The 25,922-nt window shown below is 38.2% G+C and overlaps 2 protein-coding genes across 2 annotated transcripts; one reads left to right on the top strand and one right to left on the bottom strand.

The window, feature by feature from the left end:
• Positions 1 to 18,007: 18,007 nt before the first annotated feature.
• On the top strand, positions 18,008 to 22,097 carry LOC128353327 (uncharacterized). Its single transcript, XM_053314018.1, has 3 exons — positions 18,008 to 18,136; positions 18,338 to 18,984; positions 21,382 to 22,097. Exons 1-3 carry the CDS (start codon positions 18,111 to 18,113, stop codon positions 21,741 to 21,743), a joined length of 1,035 nt encoding a protein of 344 aa, XP_053169993.1. The 5' UTR covers positions 18,008 to 18,110; the 3' UTR covers positions 21,744 to 22,097.
• A 2,442-nt stretch (positions 22,098 to 24,539) lies between these two features.
• Positions 24,540 to 25,689, bottom strand: LOC128353357 (leptin-B). The gene is made up of 3 exons (XM_053314046.1): positions 25,670 to 25,689; positions 25,262 to 25,421; positions 24,540 to 24,946 (listed from the first exon to the last, which is right to left on the bottom strand). The coding sequence occupies exons 2-3, from the start codon at positions 25,415 to 25,417 to the stop codon at positions 24,611 to 24,613; spliced, it is 492 nt and encodes a 163-aa protein (XP_053170021.1). The 5' UTR covers positions 25,418 to 25,421; positions 25,670 to 25,689; the 3' UTR covers positions 24,540 to 24,610.
• Positions 25,690 to 25,922: the final 233 nt, after the last annotated feature.

Below are 25,922 nucleotides of genomic sequence, written 5' to 3'. Positions count from 1 at the left end.
ATGAGGTGAGGTTGTTTTTAGATGCCTGTTTGTTCAAGCTTGCACAAACCAACCCACATACAGTCACACTTCATGTGTGCAGAGATATGATTGTAGATTAATTTATATCTGACTCTGCATGTCAGTGCAATTCAGAGCTTGTTCGCCCACATGCACCGTTCTGTAGCGAGTACACACCCCCACGCACATACACTTTGTTGGTTTCTTCAAGATATTTTGCACAGCAATTTTTAAAAGTTTACAGAAAGGCCAATAAGCTATTTAATGTATACGATGGTTTGCTGTGGAATCAAATTAATTTTATTATGTGTAGAGACATCTTAATTAGTTGTGAAGCTTGGGGCAAATTATCTCTAATTCCTGATTGCCTTTTTGTAGGTTTGACGCATAAGTGATCAATTATTTAGACAGCAAGGATATGTATAATTTATTTTGTCTAAAATTCTCACATCTTACCTCAGTATCACATTTGTTCAGTATTACATGATGTGCTAAAAGGAAACTCATGTAGAGCTCCAAATGCTTCCTTTACAGTATATTTTCCTTTATCTTATGACTTGGTTTTTTTGTGATTTTATTGTAGAATCACCTAATCAGAATGATTTTATGTACTGTAAGTATGGGCGAAGGCTTTCTTTCTAATATTTCCTTACTATGAAAACATCATATGTGCAGTTGTGGGCAGAATTGAGTGCACTATAAGCCAATCCTTTGAATCACCTAGGCAAGTAGGAGACTTTCCATTTCTTCGGTTTTTGATTTGACTCAAGTAATATAGCAGATGGTATTTTGTTGATGGTTGACTCATCCTGGCATAGCACACATGCAAAAGTCTTTACTTAAAGATAGATGTTTTTATTTTTAAGTCCTCTCTCTTCCAGCTTTAGAAAGGGGAGGGTATAATTCACTGCAGCTCTGTCTTGGATATAAAATATACAACTGTCAATCATTTACAAGCCCTGATGAAGGAACTGTAAAACTTTATTATGGAAAATTAAGATAAGCTACTGTATATTTCTAGATACCACAGTATCTCCCAATTAATAATCAAAACTATAATGTTGCTTCATTTTGGTTGAATACTTGCTGCATTAATTGATTTTTTTGGCCACTTGAGGGCGGTAGAATCAAGCTGTAAAGCAACACTGGAAAATTATAATGTTTTATGTTGACATGAATAACAGTTGCTTATTTACACAGAACAAAAGTATCATTCATTTGCAATTGTGTTGTCTGGCCACCTGAAAAAGTCTAATATTGACTTTCCTTTTAGCTCTGTTTTGGTCTCCACTAACTCCAATATCTACCTTATTTTATTCACCCATTAGTTGCTAACTTTGACTGAAATTCTGTGCTGGACAGCTAACGTACAATCATTTTTTAGAGCTTTTTTGTGGATAACAGCTGCCTGCTGGATTTGAAAAAAAAAAACGCAGATGAGAGGGATTGAGACAATAACCCAAAACAGTTACGACCTGTAAAACCAAAACAAGGAACTAAAAGATGCTATAAAGATCCATAGAGATCCAGAGTGGGTTTATATGGTTTTCTGTGGTTTATCTCTACAAAACGACTCTTTTCACAAACAAGTAGTCATGTGATTCACTTAGTGATGTTGACTATAGGTGCTTGAAATACTTAAAATGTAAAGAAAACAGTTGTAGTTTTTTCTAACCAATGTAGAACCGGTGTTAAGCCAATACAAACTGTCAGAAACTCTGTCTAGAACTTCACAGATTTCATTATTAGAAAAGCAAAAAATTAACTACGTAATGGATTAGCGACCGCGTAGCCACCAATCAATCTAAAAACCACACCACAGCTTGTGCTTTACTATAATTGGACATAGGGGCCTTTAACTTGTCACCACTTGTCACTGCATCAAATACGTGCCTGACAGTGTAGTGAAGGCATTGTCTGGTTTGACAGGCAGCAGAGCAAGTGGAAAGGAACTATAAAAAGTGTCTGTGGGGAATTTACAAGTCCCCTCTATTATTTTGCTGCCGTTTTGTCTCACTGCTCCTGACAAAGACAAAGAAGAAGAGGCAGAAAATAAAGGGCAGAGAGCAAAAGACAAGGGCAGTAAAGGAGAGAGAGAGAGAAAGAGAGAGAGAGAGAGGAAGAGAGAGGGAGACCATATTGATGTGCAATTGTGGCATTCTCAGTCCAGGAGAGTAAACTCTGAGGCAGTCTGCCTAATGCTCATCTTAGTTTGTTTCCAGAGCTCCTTTTATTAACTCTGTAAACACACTCCTATCTTTCAGATTGGTCTGTGTGTGTCCCCACTCTCTCCTCTCTTCTCTTAGGACCGTCAGCCATCTTGATCCCAATCAGCCTTCCGCCTGCTGTACTGTATTTCTCTATGGACATTTCTCTATTCTAAATTAATCTGATATCAGTGTTACAGCTTTACAGGCCTATCTGTGATCACTGTGGTGCTAATAATAAGACCACTGTAGTAAATTGCACAAGAGAGAAGTACAGTATGCTGAAAATGAGCATAAGGAGAGGAGAAGAAAAAAGAAAGCTATAAAAGGAGAGATGACTGAATTTAAAGTGTATATCTTTCCTGACTGATTAAAATGGCTCTACACCAAGGGGTGTCACAAATGGAGACAAATTGACTGTGGCCAATGTCATTACTTTTTAACAAACCTGCTATAAGCACGGCAAGGCCTGAGGATCAATGACACAGTTCGGGATAATGGAGTAATTTACCTCCCTGCAAATGGCTACTGTTGAGGGTCACAGTTGTTGTTTTTTATGACTCTGTTGTGTGGGTGTGCATATTTATTTGCAAGAATGAGTTTTCAGTTTCACCCTGATGTATTTCCATGGTTATATGTAGGTGCACTTGCGTGTGAGCGCGTACTTACATGTGCATCCTCCTACGTGTTGTATTTTCAATTGCAGCTCTTTAATATCATCGGCTCTATCTCCCATCTAAGGAGTCAACTTATGGCTTTTTCCTGTTGTCCTCCCCTGACTTTGATGCTACAAGGGGGATGTCAATACAGCACAGATTCAATCTGACTGGCCGCTTTAAGCCAGCAGGGATTTATTCTGTGTAAAGCAGCACATTCAAAGTGCTTTATAGAGTGTTGAAGTGCTTAATGACTGTCTATCAGACAATGTAGTTGTAATTGATGGTCACAGCAAAATACTGTCACAGTCTTGTTAAGAAGCACACTGAGAACAACACAAAGTTTGATTATTCTTAGGTGGTCAGTGTTGTCATATTACTTTGACTGAACCAAAACTGGTGAGCTCAAAGAAGCTATAAAGCTCCACAGAGCTGAGTGAAACTAGTTCTGGGGTTTCATCACAACAAGCAGTCTCTTTTATAAACAAGTATACTTTAGAGGGTCTTTAATTAATAATTCTATCAACAATAGAGCACATAAAGTATAGGAATGCAGTGTTGCAATCCCCATAAATCAACTGTATAATTCCTCAATTGGCACAACTTTCAAACTGATCCTCATAACAACTCACATCCCATAACTACATTATAAGCTGTAAGGTAGCTTGTACAAGTCTGTGAAGCAGATAGAAATGGTATAGCCAGCTGCTGGTCGATAGTTCCTGGGCATTATTGACCATTGTGAGGGCAGCTCACATGGATGAGATTTACCAAACCCCTGGTCATGTGTCAACAAGAGCAGTATCATAAGCAGGACTCCAACAGGTTATGTACAGTACATCCTGCATTCATTACAACCCAGCAGCATTCAGCATTCTATCGACAAACAAGATTAATACCATGCTATCCTAATCTCTGGGGTTTCCTCTAGTGATGCATTCTTACAATTATTATGTCTACAAGCAGCATTTCTCTCTCTTTTCTCACAATAGTAACAGCCTCTGGAATTGCATTTTCTCAAATTTGATTGGTTCTCCTAACATCTTCCATGCTTTTTTTCTCCACCTCTTTACTACCCCACTTTGACCACTCGTGGAACATATTCTACATCCTTGAGTGTGACATTAATTGTGCCAGGCTAATGCTTGTGTTAGCCACCGGAGCTGATGAATGCAGTGGACCTGACTATTATAAAGGACGCTCTCAAACACAGGCGTTCCACCGGCTGCCTTTGCCATGGTGACAGCTGAAGCCAAAGACGTCTCGCTAATCCCTCGGATTTGAGCACCTATTGGATTCTGCTGTTCTGCTTTTAGGAGTGTGTTACACACACATGCAAATGGCAAGTCACACACACACACACACACACACACATACACATACACATACATAACCAATCCATGCTTGCAAATGCATCAGCTAAAACAGGCATGCATGTATAATTCTGTACATCCTTCTGCAGTAGTCATGGTTAACATGGCTAATAAAGGCAGATGTTCATAACATTCATACATAGTCATAGATACTTATCTGTACCCAGATAACACACAATCACACAAACACACCCACTACCATATACACATTGATGTTTGCCTATAGATTTAGCCAACCCCTGAATGATTCCCTCTGATCTTCTTAATCCTGATTTTAATTAGTATTACAGCAGCCAGATCAACCACAAGCCCTCTTACATGTGGTAGCAGGAAGGAAATAGAGTATATTTGTTTGTGTGTGAGTGAGTGTGTGTGTATGTGCGTGCGTGTGTGTGTGTGTTTACCTATAGCTACATCTAGAGTGTCTGTCTCAGCGAGTCACAGCATGCATATGGGAGTCAGACCCACACATCCCTATTCCAAGATACAGACCTGATGATTAACACACATATGCAGAGAGACAGAGAGAGAGGTACACAAATGTGTACAGACAGATGAGAACATGTCAGCTACTTACCTACAGATGTAAGCAATAAGATGGAGAATCCAAAGCCAGCGGCATTTAAGTGTGTGCTGCAGGAAAGACCGTCTCTCTGAGCCAGTGGAGGTTCGTCTGTGTGGAATTGAGTTCCAGTCTCCCTCCCTCTCTCCTACGCTCTCTCCCTCTCCCTCTCTCTCTCCCTCTCTCTCCCTTCCGCTCTCTCTCTCTCTCTCTCTCTCTGTTTTTCCCCTATCCCTCTCGCTCACTGCATCGGTAGTCCACTGTGTGGCTCCCATCACAATGCCTGTGGTCACACCTCACTGAGCAAATTGTTCATTAGCAGAGATCACCCAGTGTCCCAGACACTGGGAAGCAGAGTTGGGCAGACTATGCAAACACACATGCTGAATATTACATGCACAGCTTTAATACACCTGTATGTGCAGACATACACAATGCTGGGAAAGATTTGAATGGAGCTGTTTTCAAGCTATGTATTTAGACATAGAATAACTAATATTATGCTAATTTTGACTCACCCACCATCCAAAAGAGGCAAAACTTATGTTGATATTATGTCAAGCTTTAAAAGATAATTTGGGTTCAATACAATTTAGGTCTCATTTTTCATTTTACAATCTTAGTTATCATTTCTATTGGTAATGATAACATTGCACTCACCACAGTGATTCCTGAAATCTTGGTCCTCCAAATTTAAAATCACATATAAGCATTATCTGATCTGACAATCTTACTGGCGGACATATTGCAAAGCTTCTTAGGCCAAGCAGCAACTACCATTGCTTGAGGCTGAAGCCATTGTGGAATTAGCTTAAAGCGCAATGCCAACAATGGCTACAAGACACTGACTCCAAAACTACCTGGCTCCATTTAGGAAGAGTCAATTTCTCTGTAGAAAGCTAAAATAATTGTTTTCAACGAGTCTTTATGGTCTTTAGCTCTCAATTCAGGCCCTCTAATATGTGTGCTGGTGGTCATTTTGGAAATTATTGCTCCGTTAATAAGATTTGAAGCCCTACAGTAGCTTTGATGTCTGCAGTGTTGCTATTGATTGATAGCTGTGATTGACAGTTTGCTCCACACCTCCAAGACTCACACTGAGTCAGATAATTGTCGCAATATTTCAGTAAGTTTAATGTTACTTGATTACAACTCCTGCCTTGTTAGCACTATTTAAGTCCAACAAGCTTGTGTTCGCTTTGGTCTGAGGTAGCAGGGCGTGTTTCCACCCATAAGCAGCAACTCTGGGCTTCAAAGTGGTTCCAGTTCAAACCAATAGCTGACGTCAAACCTCGCCAAATCCATCTTTATATACAGTCTATGGTTTAGAAACAAAAGTGATTTGGTTAGAGAATGTTTATGGTCATGGTTAAAGAAACCAAATAGTGACATTGTAGCTCTAACATCAGAATCATACTGCAACTGTCACTAATAGTGTCACTTGGCTGGACAGTCTCATTTGATATCTCCACAACAAAATCTGACAAGCTAAAAAACCTAAGCAATAAGAGAAACAGACAGGTTGTTAAGAAGCCAAATCATTTATTGTTTAATTACAACCCAGTAGAATCCAGATGTTGGAAGTAAAACTGTGATAGATTTTTAAAATGGACAGTTTTGGTCATAACTGTCCCTGTTAAACTTTGTTTTTGTAATGTTGCAGCTTTCCTAGATGCCAAAAAATAATTTTGGTATGATCACATATAGAAATGCTGGCCAAAATGACAAAACAAGATCCAAGTTCTAAGAAACTAGAATTACCCTTTAAACATGTGTGTAATTACTTTTCACCCCACCCATGTACACAATGACTTACGTCATCCCAGAGTGTACATGGAGGGGGAGACTCTCACTTTTGACACAGTTTTGAACATTATTTTATGAATCAGTGCCACTCATTTATCTCTAAGGACATCTACGGTGTCCAGTCACAGGATGTTGCTGTCATGCACCAACTTTGGCACAATATTCCCTAGATCCTTGCCTTTATGAATCCTAGGAATTTCTAAATATAGAAACAATCAGTTAACTCCCAGCCCAAAGAAACATAATTTCCTGAATGGCGCACTGAACGTTCCTGCTTGTGATGAAGCCCCCTCCCCGGCTTGGCTCAGTCCCACCGGCACAGCAAAGATAGCTTAATAACATATTTGACCTTGACTCTCCTTGCTATTCTTACCACCTTTACTTTTACCCTGGTAAGACAAAAGACTAGTTTCATCGTTGTTGTTGTTGTGATAACAGGACGGCAAGCCTTCTTCCTCTACTTTGAATTCAATGTATTGTCATGATTTATACAGAATAATTGGATTTTAGATTGGATATAGTGTCTAAAGATGTATATCCTCAACAGCAGAAATGCACACTCTGTTTTTCTGACCTCCAAAAGACATTCATATGCTAATACTGCAACATCTAAGCGGTTGACACAGAATTATTCTCTCATACTAAAATGAGTTGGAGAAGGAACAAGCCCAATCTTTGATGGTTTTGGTTTCAGAATCTGCTGTTATGGTCAAATGAGAGACAGTAGATATTGTTTCAAGTTTGTTAAAAGCCTGGTTTCATGACATCCAATAAGTGTAGACTCAAGCTCTTCTTTCCAGCATGTACGCTTTGCCTAAGAGCAATATGATACATAAAAAGTCCCCATTCTGATGCAACACAGATCTAAAATGTTCAGTCTTATGAAGTTATGAATATAAGACAGGGTAGCTTGATCTTTAAAATGTGCCTGAGGAGACCGATTTAACAACAGGCGGATGTGTGCCTTCTGATTACAGATCTTCAGCCTTCACTGAGCTCAGTTTTTATTAAGCCTATTCATATAATTGTACTGTTCTTGTGTTCCTGTCGTTTCTCATTTTGTTTTTGCACTGATACAAACAAAAGGCAACTGAGGGCAGATCATTTGTCATGGCCCCATGTTTTTGGCCCCTTTGTGTTCTCTTGGTTTCCACTATGTGTGTTCAGTTATTTGGTTTTGCTTATTTATATTTGGGTTTTGTAAGTATGTTTTCTCGGTTTTGATTTTCAGCTTTCCTTCTGTACTTGTCTTCACACCTGCCCTGCATTTTCCTCATTAGCCCTGCCTCTTCCTTAGTCAATCAGCTCCCAACCTGCCCATGTGTTGTGCCACCTGTTCCCTGTTGTTGTAGTTTGGTTTGTAACTAAATCAATTTTCTGTTCGATCTCTGTTGGATTCTTTGTTAGACTTGTCTAGTTTGGTTAGTTCGTCAGTTTTTTCATCTGTTTTTGTTGGTTCTACTCAGCATTCATTTTGTTTTTGTATCCATGTCCAGGAAATAAAAACCTTTTTTTGCAGCCCTGCCTTCAGTCTCTTGCATTTTGGCCCACCTGCTTTGCTTTCCATGACACAATATAACAACATTTTAAAAATTAAAAATTAGTGGGTAATATTTAAATATAAACTACCAGTGTGTCAGATATCCCCTTAAATGGATTCAGTCCCAGATATAATAGTAGCCTATATGGTTTAACCTCTTAACGCACGCTGTTCCGTCTACGGGACGGGACAGATGTTAGGAGGTAGCCACACGTTCTTCTGAATGTTTTAAACACCAACCCTTAAACATATATATTCACGCCGTACATTGTTGGAAAGCTTAGATTGTCCCGATTCATTCAAGACCACTCACGACTTATATGGTTGCTCACAGCCGTAATAGTATTAGCGATTAGCTCGGCTAGCCCCTGAGCTAAGTAAGAAAAGCTATAATGCCTACATACCTTCAAAGTCTTCCCTTTATCCACAACGATCATCTTATGACTCAGGACTTTTTGTACAGCTCGCCAAATATCCAGTCTTGTGAAATATGAAATCCGTTTCCATAAAACTGGAATACTTTCCTCAATATGTCCATGTATTTAGTCCAACACGTAACGTAATAACACAAATAACAAACCATATACGGTCCGTTTACGTCATTTCCTGACCTGCACGTCCATCTCAGAGTACACGTGACTAGGGCTGTGAAGTACGCATTTAGAGGCCGATTACGTCACAACGCCGCGCGAAGGCTGTCCCAATTCGAAGACTCCTTGAAATGCAGCCTTGAAATGCGGCCTTCTTTTCCCTCTTTTTCGAGGATGCATCGCTACTATCCTTCGCGGCCTCCCAGATCCCAAGATCCTTTGCGCGGCGCTGTTCAGTGCCGCGAAAACACAACAATGGCGACACCAACAGGTGAAGACTTTTCATTCAAGTGTAAGCATTGGTTTGTTTTATTTAATTATTTGTACTTATTACTACTTATACTTTTATACTTTTACTAATTACTTATATTATATTACTTGACTTATTTTTTTATATTTATATATATATTTACTTATATATATATATATATATACTTATATTTATATATATACATATATATACACACACACACACACACACACACACACATATATGTATGTATATATATATATATATATATATATATATATATATATATATATTGTCAATTGTTACACGTTGTCTATTCCATTTAGTATTTACAACTTAAGTACAATTTATAACAGGGTTAACAAACGGCATAAAGTGCTACTGTTCAGGAAGAACAAGGGATTGAATATTTTCTTTTATTATCAAGTGATGAAACATTTAACTATTTACAAAAATTACATCAGGAATAACTATTTACAGATTATTATTATTTTATTAATCTTTCTCTTGTGTGTTTTCCTTCTTTCTTCTCCTTTCCTTTATTCTTCTCCTTTCTTCTCTCTTATAATTTTGTCAGCTTTTTCACCGTCTTTTCGGTCGTGGCGTCTTTCTCGTCTTTTGGGAGGGAACAGTTGGTGACGCAACCAGGAAATGCCTCGAAGGCTAGACCGTCTCATTTAACAACGGTTGATGCATCCTTCGAAGGCCGCAAAGGCCGCGTACTTCGAGGATGCAGCCTCGCAATTGGGACCAGATTGGGACCGATTGGGACACAGCCTATGTTTGGCTGTCCATAAACAAACTCCAAGCGTAATCGGCGTTGAACCATATATCATTACGCACTCGGCATTTTGGTACACGGTTGGTTCTTCTTCGACTTGACATATGACTTATAGCAAAATAAACAGATAGATAGATAAATAGATATGGCCAAACAAAAAAATATGGTTATATGTAGTAATAATAATAATAATAATAATAATAATAATAATAATAATAATAATATGGCGTCAGCTTTCATTAGAGATCAAGATTTTGATTGTAGGCAAAGGGGATGTGAAGTTATAGGTGTTTGATTGTGGTTATACAGCTTTGGTAACCAAGTGTCCATTTGGAGTCTCCAAAAAGGACCTGAGGAAAACGCATGGACATACCTGTTGAAAAATCATCTTTTGGTCTTTTGACTCCAAATTTGGACTGCATGAAGCCAAGACCTGTGGCTGTGGCCTCATTGTGTCTATATCCTGCTGAAAGGTCCCTGAATGTCTGTACACATGTCATTGTAAAGGCAAACCTATGGGCGAGTAAACAACCCCGTCATTGTAACCTCTGCCACTCTTTGTCAGTAAGTCACAGAATCACACAGACACTTTTACAAGAATCCTGAGAGTGTTTCCTTTCCAATGATACCAGACACATCTCTGAGTCTCAAACTATGTGGGATCTGTGCTGCTCACAACTTGGGCATGTTGTTTAGGCTAACAACATAAAAAACAGGGGCGTGCATTAAGTGGTTAAGGTAATAAGAGCTAAAACAATAAGTTGATTAAGTGATAAAATGATTGACAGAAAGTCAACAGTATCTTTTGATTGATACATTTTGTTAACTTATTGTTTGGATAACTTTTCAAGTAAAAATGTTAAACATGTCCTGGTTGTAGCCTTTGCTCTTCTCTGTTTTATTTTATATGATAGTAAATTAAATATTTGACTGCTGGTTGGAAAAAGCCAAAAGCCATTTGTTATCTTGGGCTCTAGGAAATTGGGATTATTCTCTATTTTCTAACATTTTATAAACAAAACAATTAGATAATTATAAATAAAAATAATTGTCAGTTAAAAAAAAGAGTAAGTAGTTAGTAATAAGTAATAAGCATCTCTAATGGTGATTAAGTGTTTGTTTCCACGGCGTCCGGCTCATTTAAACTGTCCAGTATCCTGCTAGAGTACTGAAAATAATTTCCCCCTTCCAATTTTAGATAACCTTTCGGACCATATCGTGCACTTTCACACATATTGTGTTCCTGTGTTATTGATGTGACTGATGGCAGTGTTCTTTAGTGTGTTAAAGGGACTTTTTTGTGCTTTCTCAGGTCTGGCTTGTGTCTTGAGGACATGGTGAAGCAGATTGGCGTCCCCCAGAGAACACTAAGAATTCAGTGTGTGTGTGTGTGTGTGTGTGTGTGTGTGTGTGTGTGTGTGTGTGTGTGTGTGTGTGTGTGTGTGTGTGTGTGTGTGTGTGTGTGTGTGTGTGTTCATACTGATGTCCTGTCCTTGTGATCTCTCCGCTGGCTCCAGTGGACTGTACAGACAATGGCAGATTGTGAAGATCAAAGAAAGTTTCTTTGTCTAGAAAAAAAACAAAACAAAGGACACTATGAATAGTTTATTGACTCTGCCAACTCTATGGACCCTGCCAAGGTTTTTTATAGTGAGGTCAAGACCCCAAGCTCCCAAAAACATTACCCAAAAAAGATGATTCTGCTCTTACAACAAGAATTGTACTTACGGTATAATTTTGCTTTGATTATGGGAGCAGGGCGTGTCATTAGTCAAGGTCTTATATATATGGAACAGCAGCAGTCATGATGTAAATATGACCTCTAAAAAAATCCATAAACACAAACTGACTGGAGGAAGAATCCAATACAGACTTACTAGCTTGTAACATGCATGTTGCAAGTCTTGTGTAACTGCTTCTGGTATGTGTAGTCAATGAAGGGTGTGTGTGTGTGTGTGTGTGTGTCTGTTTTTGTGAATGTGTGCTCAGACAGCTTTCCCTGCAGATTCGATATGGCTGATTAGGGCAGTTAGATGAGGATCAGAGATGACCTTGGTTGACAAATCATCTGCATTTACTTGAGAGATACACAGAAAGAGAGAACTCTGCTATAAATAAACAGAGTAAACAAAGTACTGCAGTATGTGCCTTTAATGAAGCCTTTGTGATGAGGTCACAGTTTAAGGATTCATTAAGACTCAACAGGAAGAAAATTGTAAACTCATTTTATGTGTTCAGTCTGAACACGCTTTAAATCTACATTTATTTATGTTTGCGGATTGTGTTGTGACAGCACAACAAGCTGCTAACACAACACTGACATACTGTATTATCACCATTACACTGATTGATGAACACTTTAGTGAACATGTAAGCAAACAGTTGCCAATGTACAATATTCCCTCTCCCTTTACCTCTCCTCCAACTCCTGTGGGAAGAATATGGCTCTTTAGCTGCTACCTGCTGTGATTTCTTCACCAACTAGTCACTAACTTTGTTTGTGTTCAATCTGGTGGTGAGCAAGTAGCATAGAGTGGATTTATCAGAGTTTTTTGCTGCCTACTGCATCTGGAAATGACAGGGTCGTTAAATGAAAACAATGGGCATAGATATGCTAAAACAATGAGCATGTAAGAGCTGAAGGGAACTGCAGCATCGAGAGATAATTTTTTGTGTTTTGTCTTTAAGAGCAACCTCTAAAAACATATATAGTCATAGTCTGAAAAATGTAGATTAGTGCAGCTTTGAGTAAGTGATAATACACAACAAGGTGTCCAGATATCCAGAACAGACAAGAAAGAATGCGACAGCATTAAGGAGAAGGATTTAATTTCTACTCTGCATATCAATTTATATATTAAAACATTTAATCAATATCAGTGTATTATTACATTCATGCTATGGCTACTTACTACGGTCCTAAAAAGCTTTCTATTTTGTTTATATTCAGATTTCCCCATGATTAGATTTGTTGTTATCTATGCAGATAACTGCGTAAAGATTACAACAGTGATGGGATTTAACTGACATGTGTTTGGGTCCAGTGAGATACAGGTGTGCCATCTGCAATCAATGATATGTATGTTTAATACATCAGCCTCCTACACCTACTGGGGATTTTAACGTGGTTCCCATACCAATGAGGGAAATAGATGGGATCAAGAAAAAAAGGCTCCTCCCACAGACGGCAGGTGTCACACATGAGCTACAACAGTCTCTAAGCACATTATGAATGCAAATCACAGCCCTCACACAGGGAAGGGGGCAAGATGGAAGGAGATGGATGGATAAATGAAGGAGATTGATTAAAGAAGTGGTAGATGAACATGCCCAATGTTGAGTCAACCTTATGTTGTGCTCTTGTTTCTGGGAAATGTTATATTGCAGTGCTTAAAGCTTGTTCATATTTTTATATCAACAATGAATCAGACAGTTGTGTGTAATGTGACAAACCCACTGACAATTATCACCCAACTTTGCAGTCCTCTCTAGCTCTAAAACACATTACCATCTTTTACCTCATTGTTGTGGTTTTATTGCCTACAACTCTACACTGTTTTGATTCAGTATCACTGCCGTCATCAACTTTGTTTCCACCTATAGTAGGAACCTCTTTTCACTGTCAAAGGGCTGGTAAATTTTCAGTTCACTACCATCCTACCACCAACCAGTGGACAGACAAAGTCAACTGTTGAACATAGTGGATCATTAAGCTGCTAAAGAGCAAGTTATTTCCCTCAGGAGTTGGTGGAGACACAACCACAGCTAAAATGAGCATGAATACTGTGGTTAGTTTCAGTAAGTGGCCGTAAAACATGACTCCAAATCAATACTGATTGCTTTGTGTTTGCTGTACATATGTGTGAATAAACTACTTGTTGACATGACACTTTATAAAGTTGAGGTAGGCGGCAGGCCAGTGTTGAGTTTACAGCTTGTTGCGGTGTCTCCAAGTGACCAAAAAAAGAGTTAATGCACCACACTTAGAGTCTTATCTGCTCAGTTTTTATTTAGTTCATCTAGGTTCATACTGCAATTTTAAGTCACACGGACTCATGAAACCAGATAGCTCAAATATTTTACAGTAATTTGCAGGATGAGCCAAAACTAATTTGATTCCTCTATTTATGATTTAAGGTGAAGATGATGGAGGTTTGCTGTTTACTATTAATAACAGGTGTTCATACTATGAAGAACACATGAAAAAAACTGCTGGATAAATGCACCATCCCAGACTGTTTTGCTCTTGGTTCATTATAATTTGTTGCGCCTTCCAAGCATGAATAGCCATAAAACTGCAAATTTCCACGTTTCCTGTAGTTGTATCTGGATAGATTCTCATGCATAACACAACCATTGGTGTTAAAAAGCATCAACACCTGCAGTTTAAATGGTTTGATTTGAGGTAATTTACCATCAAATAACTTTGTTGATACCTGCCCATACCTTTGTATAGGCAGGTATCAACAAAGTCATTTGACTGAGTTAAAGTACATCATTAAATCTTAGAGTTTTACAGCATCAGACATGCTTGGTGTAATTTCATCCTATGCATGAAGAGAGGCACATGATGCTAGCAGAAAGCATGACAGAGATGAGCGGAGTAAAAGTGAAATACTGGGAAAAAGAAAGCAGGAAGCTGCAACGGAATTTCCACACCCTGATGTGGGTGGACTCCACATACCCAGAGAACAGAGAGGGCACATTCTCCCTCTTTCCCCTCCTCCCTTCTTTTTCTCTTCCACCTCCCCTCCCTCCCATCTTTCACTCTATGCTCGGACAATAGGGGCCATGGAGAAACAATGCAAAAGGGAAAGGTTGGGGGTATGTGCAGGAGCAGTATGGGGGTGGTCTGAATTAAGTTTAGAGAGGGGAAGACGGGGAGAGGGCCTTGGCGATTTGCAGGGGGGCGAGGGCAGGAAGAGTGATGGAGGCTTTCTTTTCCTGCGAGGAAAGAAAGGTTTTGATGAGGAGAATGTATGGAAAACCAGCAGGGACGAAAGGGGGTGATGAAGAGGATGACGTAAGATGTGGATAAGGGGGGCGTCTAGTGTTGAGGGTACCAGAGGCACATGGCCTAGGGGGCGAGGGTTATGTTTTTGTGGGACTTAAACATTTTTCTGCCTGACTGAGCCTGAAAGTGATCATGCTGAGTCAGGCAAAGGCAATCTCAGGCTCTTTCTCTGTCAGTCACACACACTCGTATGCACATAAAATAAAAACACTGTCAAGAGCAAACCAGAGGAATAAACATACTTACACTCTCAACACCAGGTGGTCAGCTCGCTGTTTGCATGGTTGCACAAAATACACAAATATAACACTTACATGTGCATATATAAATAACGAATAACCAGGATGTGGGAAACAGGATCATAACTAGGATACTAGTGTTCATTTAAACTCAGTAACAAACCCAAAAATAAATGCTGATATTAAAGTAGGCACTTACTGCTGTTTTCATATTGAAGGTCAAATTTAGAAACAGCAGCACAGGATATATAAGGTAATGTGTGTATGTGTGTATGTGTATACTTGTACATCTATCTTTGTAAGGACCAATTTGAGTAGTAGTGGGAGTGAGAACATTTTTGGGAAAGTAAGGATGTTTTGGCAGACGTTCAATTATCTGTTTGATCTGAGAGAGTTAGTTAACTTTATTTATTTGTTTATTTGATAGGGACAGACCACATTATTGAACATCAGTATGAAATACAAGATGTTAATGTGCCGGAGTTAGCAAGAATGCTAATTTATGTCTGTAGTAAATGGCAAGTAACAAAACACAGAAACAGTATAAGAGAGAATATACAAATACAAATATACAAGTACATAAGTAGAAAAAGACAAAATACATGTTATACACATCTAGTTAAAAGTGATCACAGTTCTGATTTGCCTTGAGCCAATGTTTGAAAGTTAGAATTTTTAGGTAAGGGTCTGGCCAATGCTTTATGTTAATATGGGTCCTCACAAGGATAGAAGTACAAAGTGAGTGTGTATGTTTGTTGGTGGGGGAGAGTGCAAATGACTGCAGAAAATAGATCCAGGAAAGAAGGGGGGAAAAAGAGAGAAAGAAATGTGATGACCTAAACCGGCCTCTGCTGCCTGTACGTGAAAGAATGGAAAGTGTGGCGACGGTCACCTACACCAAACATTGTCATGACAACTGCTGCTCACTCTTACAGCTTAGTCAAATTGATGAATGTGGTAGGAAAGATCATTATTAACTGGTCTTATAAATTGTTCATAAAGGAAGCATCCAGGCTATAACAAAACAAAAGCACTCTTGAACATGTATCTTCCATTTCAATACTCATTCACTGCTTTGGTTGAAGATATTTCTTGTTCCCACTGAGCTAAAAGTAGCCAATGTGACACATCAAAATATTTCCAGTGCTGCTAAAATGGAGTTTCATAGTTGAAAGTTTTATTCAGCCCTCTAAAACAACTGTGATCAGGACCACAATTTTAGACACTTCAGTGGGCAGATTACCAAAGTTAGGAAAGGGTCATTGTAGCACTGTAACACAAAATCAAATCCTGGAATATAGACCTACTGAATGAAGCAAAATTATCATATATAAAAGTAATTTATCTGAGGTTGAATTTAAATAAATTATAGGCTATATCTACCACTTTTCCCATCTAATGAATAACAATCATGAACATTCATCAACACACCACACACACTCAACTCTATGAAGTAATAAAGTAATCTTCAGCCTTTGGATTGGGTAACAGTGTTAATCTCTGGCTCCATCTTGTGGTACTAAAATATCACGCAGCTATTTTAATGGGTCAAATCAAACAGACCCTGATGATGTTGCAATGTTTCCTTATTTAGATGGCGTTGGAGGTCAGTGTGACATTATAACCAAAGCTTGCTCATGGTCACGAGTTATTCTGAGCTATAAATAAAGATAAGCTCCGTTTAAGCCGCAAAAGAATGTATCAATCAACGTGCTCAACTGCATTATCGGTGCTTATTATAAGTGTAAAATTAAGTGTGTGGCTCATTTATTGGTCTATTTATGTTCTCTTTCATGAGCTAAATGAGGGCCGCCTTCCATGATTTTTGCGACTCTTAAATAAAGGTTGAGAGACAGAACAGGGGCAAGCAGCACATCAGTCGCAGAGGAAGAAGCGCGTTCACGGGATGCGGAATTGGAGAGAGAGAGGGAGAGTGCCCGAGATGCTGTGCGCGCACCACGGAGGTGCTATGGAGAGTGATGTAGCCCAAAACTAATTTTAGTGGCGATTTTTATCTGTGGCATGTCTTTATTAACACAACCAGCTTTTATTATTTCCACCATTAAACCATTCTCTATCATTTTCAGCAGTGCTTTGTGAGAAGATGTTTTTATTTTGAATGTATTCTTTCTGCTGTGTTTACACATTCACCTAACTGTGATTTTATGGCCTAGATATATGATAATTTCCAAAAGGCATACTCTATTGACATTCACATAAATGGGGGAGGGGGGGGGCTGTCACTGTCAGATACTGTTTCCCTCTGTATTCAATAATAAGAAATGAAGTTTACATTTACTGACAGAAGACTGAAACTCAGAGAAGCTTCCTGTTGTGGGGAAATAAGCTGGCAGTATTTGCATAAGTGATTCCTTTCTCATGTGGTGTATGGCCTAGTATCTGACAGAAACCACTGTGTACTTGTTGTGATAAAACCCCATCAGATGTACAGTACAGTATAGTTTCCCCTTCACAGCTGAATCAAGTGGACAACAGAGACCCCTTGTGGCCAAATTGTACAATTGCATTCCTTACATACCAACATAGCACAGTTAAAAAAAGAAGGGAAAAAAAGGACTGTAAAAATGAAATATGATGACGCTGCTGATGATATCGCACATTTGGGCTAATAAAATCATGGTAATGTGTGAATAAGCACACATAAATACTGATAGTGGTTCACATGAATCAAAATGAAAATGCCCTGCATCCACTAAAGTTTAAATATGATTTAATTATGAAAATAACAGTAGTTAGTTATGTTGACAAAGACACCGAAACACTGCAAAAAACACAGGTTTGTTAAATCATTTTTCAACATATAATAGGCTGTAACTTTCCACAGATAAAAATCGCTCCCTGTCATTTTGGACCACCTCAGCAGTACGTGCACGGCATCTCGGGGGCGAGCATATTTCTGCACGCTCGCTTCCTTCCTCGTTTTCACACGTGGGCGGGGCTAGGGGGAGTTTAACGGCGAGGAAACAGTCCGACGCAAAGCAAAGGACAGGTTCCCACTTTATTCCTCTGCAGCGTCTCCTCTGAGGACCTGCGGCTGTCGGCACCGTGGAAATCTCATAAAGCCTCATAAAATGGGGAATCTGCCTTTCTCCGCCAGGTAAAACATGAACATGTCTCTTTGATATTGCAGAACCGGCTATGAATACATGCAGTGCGATGCTATTCCAGCCTCCAGGTTAGACCATAGTGAAATTGTCATGTACAGAAGTACTCCTTCACAGTTTTAATGGTTATAACTAAATGTAAACCGTGCACTTTTTGTTTTTTTTAATCTTTAAATCTATTTCTTTTCTTCTAGTCTCTTCGGGACTGGTGAAACCAAGTCTGAAAAAGGCACTGAAGGGAAGTTCATAACCAGGAAGATCAGCAAAGGCATAACCTATTATTATGCTCCATTCTCAGAGGCTGCCGACCAGACAGTGTGTCCTGCTAAAGACCTCTCCAATTCCCTAGGCTCATCTTTTCCACACTCAGCACCCTCTGCTGCTACTGACCTTTCCTCCTCCTCTCCCTTGCTGTCTGACACAATCCCACAGACACCCCTACCATCCCAAAACACACACCAAACACATGCAGCCTCTTCTAACCGTCCAATTCTTCTTTTCTTCTCCTGGCTCGGTGCCCAGCCAGGAACGGTGGCCAAGTACACAGAAATGTATTTGGAGCGTGGCATGGATGTTCTCTTGGTCCAGAGCAGTGTGTTCCACTTCCTGTGGCCTTCATGGGGGCTTGATTATGGTTTGGAGGTTTTGAAGGTACTGGAGGAGCCTCAGTTCTCAGGGAGACCCATACTGGTCTACGCCTCCTCCATTGGTGGCTATACTTTCACCCAGGTGGTCACCCACATCGCCCAGAGACCGAAAGAGCATGCAGACGTGGCTCAGAGGGTGACAGGGCACATATATGACAGCTTGGTGGCTGGCAGTCTGGAGCACATGGCCATAGGTGAGTGAGAGTGATCTGCCACATGCTCACTGGGGCTCAGGTTACTTTTGTGTTGCCTATGTGTGTCAAAACTTTGAATAATTAATTCATCAGCTGGCTCACTGCTCCACTTTGAGAGAAGTCCAGGATTTCTTTTTTCTGTGTCAGCTCATATTTCACTTACTTTAGGATAGTGCCTGTAAACAGCTGTTAAATGCAAAGAGACAGCTGTAATTGGGGCACTCCCTGACACAGAAAGTGTGAAGCAACTATTTTCTTTATTTTGTAAAGACTGTTATTATACTAATCCACTGTGTTTTTGAGGGGCTTAGGATGCTTGAAAGCTCACACGTCAGAACTTGCAAAAACTGCATATTATAAAGTTCTTAAGTGATTTGGCTCGAGCATGACCAGCAGGCTCCATAGTGCCCCTTAATGCAGGGACATGTTGGGATAACGTTTCTTGGGATGTTCATGAAATTTGGTGGGATCATTACTCTCATCATTCTGAGACATGGTATACATATATCAGATTTTTATTTTCTGGACAGGAAGTCAGCCATTTTTTATTTAGTGCATCAATTTTCATTTTATGAACAAAGATGAGGCCTTAAGGATGTACAAAAACTCACAAAACTTTGCACCCATGTTGGAACTAATAAGTATTTAGATTTGATATTGCAATTGGCGTTAGGCATCATGTGGGCTCTATAGTGCCCCTAATTACTCTTAGCATGTTTGAGTTGCTAGGGGAACTTGGAAACTAACAAAGCTTTGCGCATGCATCAGAAGTGGCAAAACTAGATATCTGAAACAGGTCTTGGGCTTGGGTGCAAAATGGCTCAACGGTGCCCCCTAGAACATTTCAAAGTCAATACCCCCACCAGTAAATTTGATGTATTTGTATGAAGTATGGTAGGCAGATGTAACATCTCCAGACTTTTTAAAAAAAAGACCTCTTGGAGCCATAAGTCCAACCAGAATTCAGCCATTTGTTGAGTTTTCATGGGATGCCCCTGGCACAGCGAGCTGGTCATTTTTTTCTCCAAAACATCAAACATCATCCAACTTAGATGAAATTTACATGGTGCAATCTAAACATGATATATAGGAACATGACGTATAATTAGTATAAAGTGCCACAATAGCCATGTCAGTTGCCTTCTGCTAAATGTATTGCTGTATTAATATTTCACTTTTATATAGTTTTGCAACAGGAAGTGAAACCTAAATGACACATAGTTCATCAAATGTATACACAGTTATTATCATATTTTACCCAGTCACACAGTGTTTGATAATCATGACCAGCCTCCAGTAGTGATACCACACTCCATCCAATGACCACAAGGTGCAGTGTTTTAGACCATACAACAGTCTTCAATCAAAACTGTCCTAAAGCAGCAAATGTTAACATTTGACATAGTTGAACTTGGCCATGTTTGTATTTTTTTGTGTTTAATTTTCCCAATGAAGTTCATGTTGATTGGCTAATTGTCAAACATGGAAGTTTAAAAGTGCTGAGTTGGAGTTATCTTTTACACATTTATACACAGTTACATATGACGAGTCTTGTAGGGCTAATATTTTTAGAGTCTGCATTTTTTAAATTAGACAGTTTTTTTTCTTCAGTTTATTTTATCTCTGTGTACTTCAGCTCAAATGAATACACTTGGTCAAAGTGAAATGACAGTCGTCTTCATAATGGTCCACAGCATAATCTTTTATTACACTTAGATTTTTAGTTTCTTTACAGTCTAACTGCAGTGAAAGTCAGCCTCATACATTGTAACTAACTTGTGTGTGGAGATGAATATGCAGGCTGTTTTGTTTAGCCAGAAAGTTGCCCTAGATATAAATGTAGATCTCTGTGTAGTAAGCCATAATAGTTTCTAAAGGGAGCAATTTTCTGGCTTTACTTTTGTTCAGACACAAACTTTTGAAGCAAATTCATGTAAGAGTCATGTTTATTAGAGAAGATGTAGGAGTCACAGCAAATCTCCAAGCTCCAAGCCTCAAAGGCCCCATTTATGGGAAATATATCAGGTTAAAATAAACGTTCTTCTTTTTTAACACCACCTTTTCTATTTAACAAAATAAATCAATCTATTTAATTGAATTAGTGTTTAAGTTAAACACAAATCAGTTGAACAAGAACTTTGCTTTTGTGGAATACAGTAAAAATGCCAAATTATTACTTGTTATTAATTAATATTTATTTTCAGGAACTGGGAATTGAATGCATTCAGTGCCAATTTTGGGTACAGCTTTTAATGTTCAGTGCTAGAGACACATTTCTGTAAGCCTCACTGTTATATACTGTATATACATTATATGTATATAATGGAGCTTAAAATCTGAACCCTCTGTTTTATTATATTATATTTACCTTTTCTGTTGTCTTTTGTTGTCTTTCAGGTCTTGGCAAGACTTTGTTGCCAAGTTTGGAGGGCTTGGTCAAAAACATGGCCATGTTTTACTTCTGGCTCTTCAAGACCCAAACAGCAGACTTCTACAACAGCGGCATCCAAGTTTTCCACAATAGCCCTATTACTGCGCCGGCCCTGTTCTTCTTCTGTGAGAACGATGCCCTGTGTGACCCGTATGCTGTCGAAAAGATTTTGGACACCTGGAGAAGGAGGGGCGTGACTGTGCAGAGCAGGAAGTGGAAGAAGTCGATACATGCAGCTCACATGCGATGCCACCCGGAAGAATACCTCTCTACGCTGGAACAATTCTTGAACTCACTGCCTGTTTCCTCCCGCAAAGCAAACATATGAACTGTTGGGGGGGAGGAAGGAAAAGTTTGGTTTGACTGCCATTTAAACATTTTAAAAGTTGTTTTATGTAAGTAAATTATTTTAAAGAGGAGGCACTTTAATGACTTGTGGTTTATTCATTATTTGTTGGAGTAAGTTAAAAGGACATTTTTTCTCCTTATAAGCATTCTCAAATGTTTGAATCTTATTGTTTTTATTTTGACCAGGGTTACACTCTGAGTGATTTGCACTAACTGAACTTTAACTGAATTTATTTGGTCCTTTATGTCAGATGACATGTATTTGTGAATGAACAGCTGTTACAACGATACCAGAGATCTGGTTTCTGCACAAAATGTCAAATAAAACATTCACACAAGACCTTTGCATTGTTTATTTGAGTGGAAAAGTACTGCTATACATCTTATAGACCAGGTTTATAGTGTTCATGAACATGATGTAATAAAAATATGAGTTCAGCAAGAACTTTGAGGGGATCGAGTACTTGGATTAGACTTTTCTTTTCGCTGAATGAAGACGAATAAGGACAATATGAGCTCAATAAAGAGAGGTCAGAAGGGACTAAAACATTAAATAACACCAGAGATGTTTTAACTGAACTGATCATCTAGCCAGTTTAGTGAATACAGGAGTGATGTACAGAGCATTACATATAAGCCATTGGGCTGTTTCTAACTCTGATAAAGACTATCATTTTAATCATTATTTGTATTTTATTCTATACCTTGTACTGTGGGATTTTGCTTTCAAAGGAGTCACGTCCATACAATATATGGCTGATTGCGGGCTAACATAAAACATATACCCAGTCATGCATGAGACATTCAGTATGTACGCTCACTCTTACTCATACGTACAGTAATACCACATTCCTTACCATCCCACTCATGTTTTTCTAACTACCATTTTCTATCACATACATGCATACACAGTACATATGAATGCCATCTTGAGTTTCTCACCGGCGCTCCCACTTTTTGTACAGCACCATAAATGTACAGATACAATACCTTTTGTAAAATATATCTGAGAGTTTCAGATCCAACGACTAACTGATATATATATTCTCTGATTTCTATCCAAGTTTTGTTCACTTCTGTACACAACCAGAAGGAATGAATAAGGGATTCATGAAAGCCACAATTCACCCCAAAAAAAAAATTAAAAAAATCTAATTTATGAATTTAGTGTAATATATTTAGCAATATACTGTAATCAGTTTGTATTGTTTTATTGGTAATTATATGTATGACTTAAACACTTCTTCCATTTTATAATTACAATTAAGATCTTTAGTCCAATTATAATATACATTTTACAGTGAATAGTAATCCAGTAATCCAGTTTTTCCCATAAATAATTAATCTCTATTTAGCTTCATTTATTTAATAAAAAGCTGAAAACTGAAAAGTCATATAATAAGACTGTGTAGCTTAATTTCCACATTTCCACAGTAATTATTTGGTAGTGGAAATATGCCCCCCCCCCCAACAATTATTGTCTGTGCTGCCTTCTTTGTTTTCAGTGTATGTTACCTATTTTGTCACCTCCCCAAATTCATCTTTACTGTAATAATCAATTCATTTGTGTTTAATAATATGAACTAATGCTGGAATAATAACATAACATCTGATGCCTTTATCTAAAAATATAAAGAGCCAAATGCAACTTCCTTTCTGCTCACTATACTCACCTCTTTTTGCCGTCCATGTGGTAGATGATATTAGTGTGTGTGTGTGTTACTAAAATCTGATTTTAGTAACTCCGGTGTCTGAAATAATTTCTCTTTAAATGTTGACAAAGGTAGGCACTAATTACTCACTGAAGAAATGAAAAGGATCATGCAAAGCTTTATTATCACACTCTATTGATAGTTACAAAATCCTTATTTTACATCTGTTAAATGTAAAATTAGATTTGTGCTATTTAGTGTTTGATGTATAGGCCTGTATTTAGTTTGCTTCTTATATTTTGTTTTTCTTTCTATATAACATTCACATTATGTTACTATAATGAAACACACATATATTAAAATTTCATCATTCATATTTTAGTTTCCTCTTTCCCTTTTGAAATTGATTCATAATTCATTATTTTATCTAACTGAAAATTGTCTCCATGAAACAAACTTAAATCCTCAATTTTATATAACTATTCTTTATTTATACAGCACATGAATATTATCATTATACTGTATAGATATAGTCTAAATTTGCTATTTGTAATGTTGTGTAGCATGAGGACTGGCCAGATGTTTTTCATAAAAAAACAGCCAACACATATTGATTAAAGCTTTATTGCAAAGTTTAATATATAAAAAGGTTTAGTTCAAACTTTAGTTTACATTGTTGTTGTTCACCACAAGCTTAATGTTTCTGCTCAAGACTTTTACAAAATATTATATCAAAGAATAAACAGTGCTCCTCAAATCAAATTCAAATTAACATTACACATTCATAGGAGTTTTTCACACATTTCATTACAAAATCTTTCATACTTTAAAACAGCATTTCATTACACTATATATATATATATACTATCTGTTGCTATTAATTTGGACTTTTTTAGCATTACTATAGTCACATTTAAATATATCAAATAATATAAATAAATCTAATCATCATTGGACAGACATTAAACACAAAGCTACTTGTTTTAGTTGCATTTTATAGCAACCAGATTATTGCTTGAGTATTTAGGATGAATTTGAAAACATTTCTGCATGCCTTACAGAACTATGTGGCAAGAGTCAGAAGACAAAAAGATGAGGAAAAATAATATGTGCAAAGTATAGTATTTGTGCAAATAAGCCTGTATTTTTAGATAATGGCAAGACATAGCATACCTGTGACATACATTTGAATTGATCAACAGACCTTGAGTTTGTCCTTGTTGAGGAGAAACTTCTCCAGGTAGTTCTGCACCTTTGTCAGAGTCTGCGTAGCGTAGCTGTCCGGGAACAAATTATCACTGCTCTCTCCTATGGGTCTGGCTGCAACAGTCGGACCCATAGGAGGACAGTGTATTGTCTTGGCAAGGGAGATCACGCGTCCCTTCAAGCTGGAGACATCAGCCTGGATCTGGCTGAGAAGCTCTGTGAAAGGGTTTTGTAGTTCATTATCCAAAAGTCCAAGGTCATGGCTGATACTAGTCAGTCCCTCAATGGAAGGAGTGTTGACTTCCATCTGGGGAGACACTGGCAACTGAGGAAAAGAAGAGGAAGGTGTGAGCTGTGTGTTAGTATGTTGTTCGGTTTTGCTGCAGAGGAGATCTAATCTTGATCAAATAAATCATCCATAGTCATTTATAAATCACTAATGTGATTATTTTTACTGTTACAGGACTGTGCTATAAGGAAAATGTATGTTAAGTAAGGAAATGGAAATCTAACAAAGCAGATAACAGTAATAATGATGGCAAATTTAATACACATTCTGCACCTTAAACCACAGACTGAGACAGACATACTGTAATGTGAGACATCAGTACACTATGTTTATATGAAGCAATGTGAATACCTCTGTTCTGAGTTTCTTAATGTGGACCAGGGTTGTTTGAGCAATGCTGGTGATGCTGTGCATGGTGTTTCTCACAGATGCTCCCTTTGTGGGGACACTCATGCACATTGGAGCTGCTGCGACAGAGATACAGAGGAGGGCCAGAAGGATTTGCATCCTGCTAAAATAAAAAAAACATGTCAATGAAGAGAATAAAGAATAAAAGAAAAGAAAAAAAATCTGCACATTTTTTATATTTTCACTTAAGCAAAATGTTATGAATTTGTTTAGATTTTACTTTAACATTCATCATTTCCTCATTTCCTTTTCTCATATGAAAGGTTGATAGAATAACTTGAATTAATATTATAATTATTTTACACTGTAACACATACACATATATATCATAGTTATATATCATAGTCTTACCTGTGTTTTCCGTAGTTGCTCTCCTGTAACACTGAGTGACAAAGAGATGACAAATGCCTCCCTGCAGGTTTCCCCCATTTAAATAGTCTGCTCTGAACTTGAGTCTTGCCTGGGCCCATTCCCCTCCTCTCTCCTCCCCTAACTCAAACCTAAGCCTGACCCTTGCAGGTCAATTTATTATCATGCTCGGATTGTGCGGGAAATCCACAACAAAGAACATATGACTGTGACTCAGTTACTTGGAACACACATA

Source organism: Scomber japonicus, chromosome 23 (genome assembly GCF_027409825.1).
Source record: "Scomber japonicus isolate fScoJap1 chromosome 23, fScoJap1.pri, whole genome shotgun sequence".
NCBI classification, from domain to species: domain Eukaryota; kingdom Metazoa; phylum Chordata; class Actinopteri; order Scombriformes; family Scombridae; genus Scomber; species Scomber japonicus.
Note: the sequence above shows the minus strand (reverse complement) of the source record. Positions and strands in the feature narration are given on the sequence as shown.

Coding starts and splice junctions, on each gene's coding strand:
- LOC128353327 (XM_053314018.1), top strand. CDS start 18,111: ATGGGGAATCTGCCTTTCTCCGCCAG. Junction 18,137..18,337: donor AATCTGCCTTTCTCCGCCAG/GTAAAACATGAA, acceptor CTTTTCTTCTAG/TCTCTTCGGGACTGGTGAAA. Junction 18,985..21,381: donor TCTGGAGCACATGGCCATAG/GTGAGTGAGAGT, acceptor GTTGTCTTTCAG/GTCTTGGCAAGACTTTGTTG.
- LOC128353357 (XM_053314046.1), bottom strand. CDS start 25,417: ATGCAAATCCTTCTGGCCCTCCTCTGTATCTCTGTCGCAGCAGCTCCA. Junction 24,947..25,261: donor TTAAGAAACTCAGAACAGAG/GTATTCACATTG, acceptor TCTTTTCCTCAG/TTGCCAGTGTCTCCCCAGAT.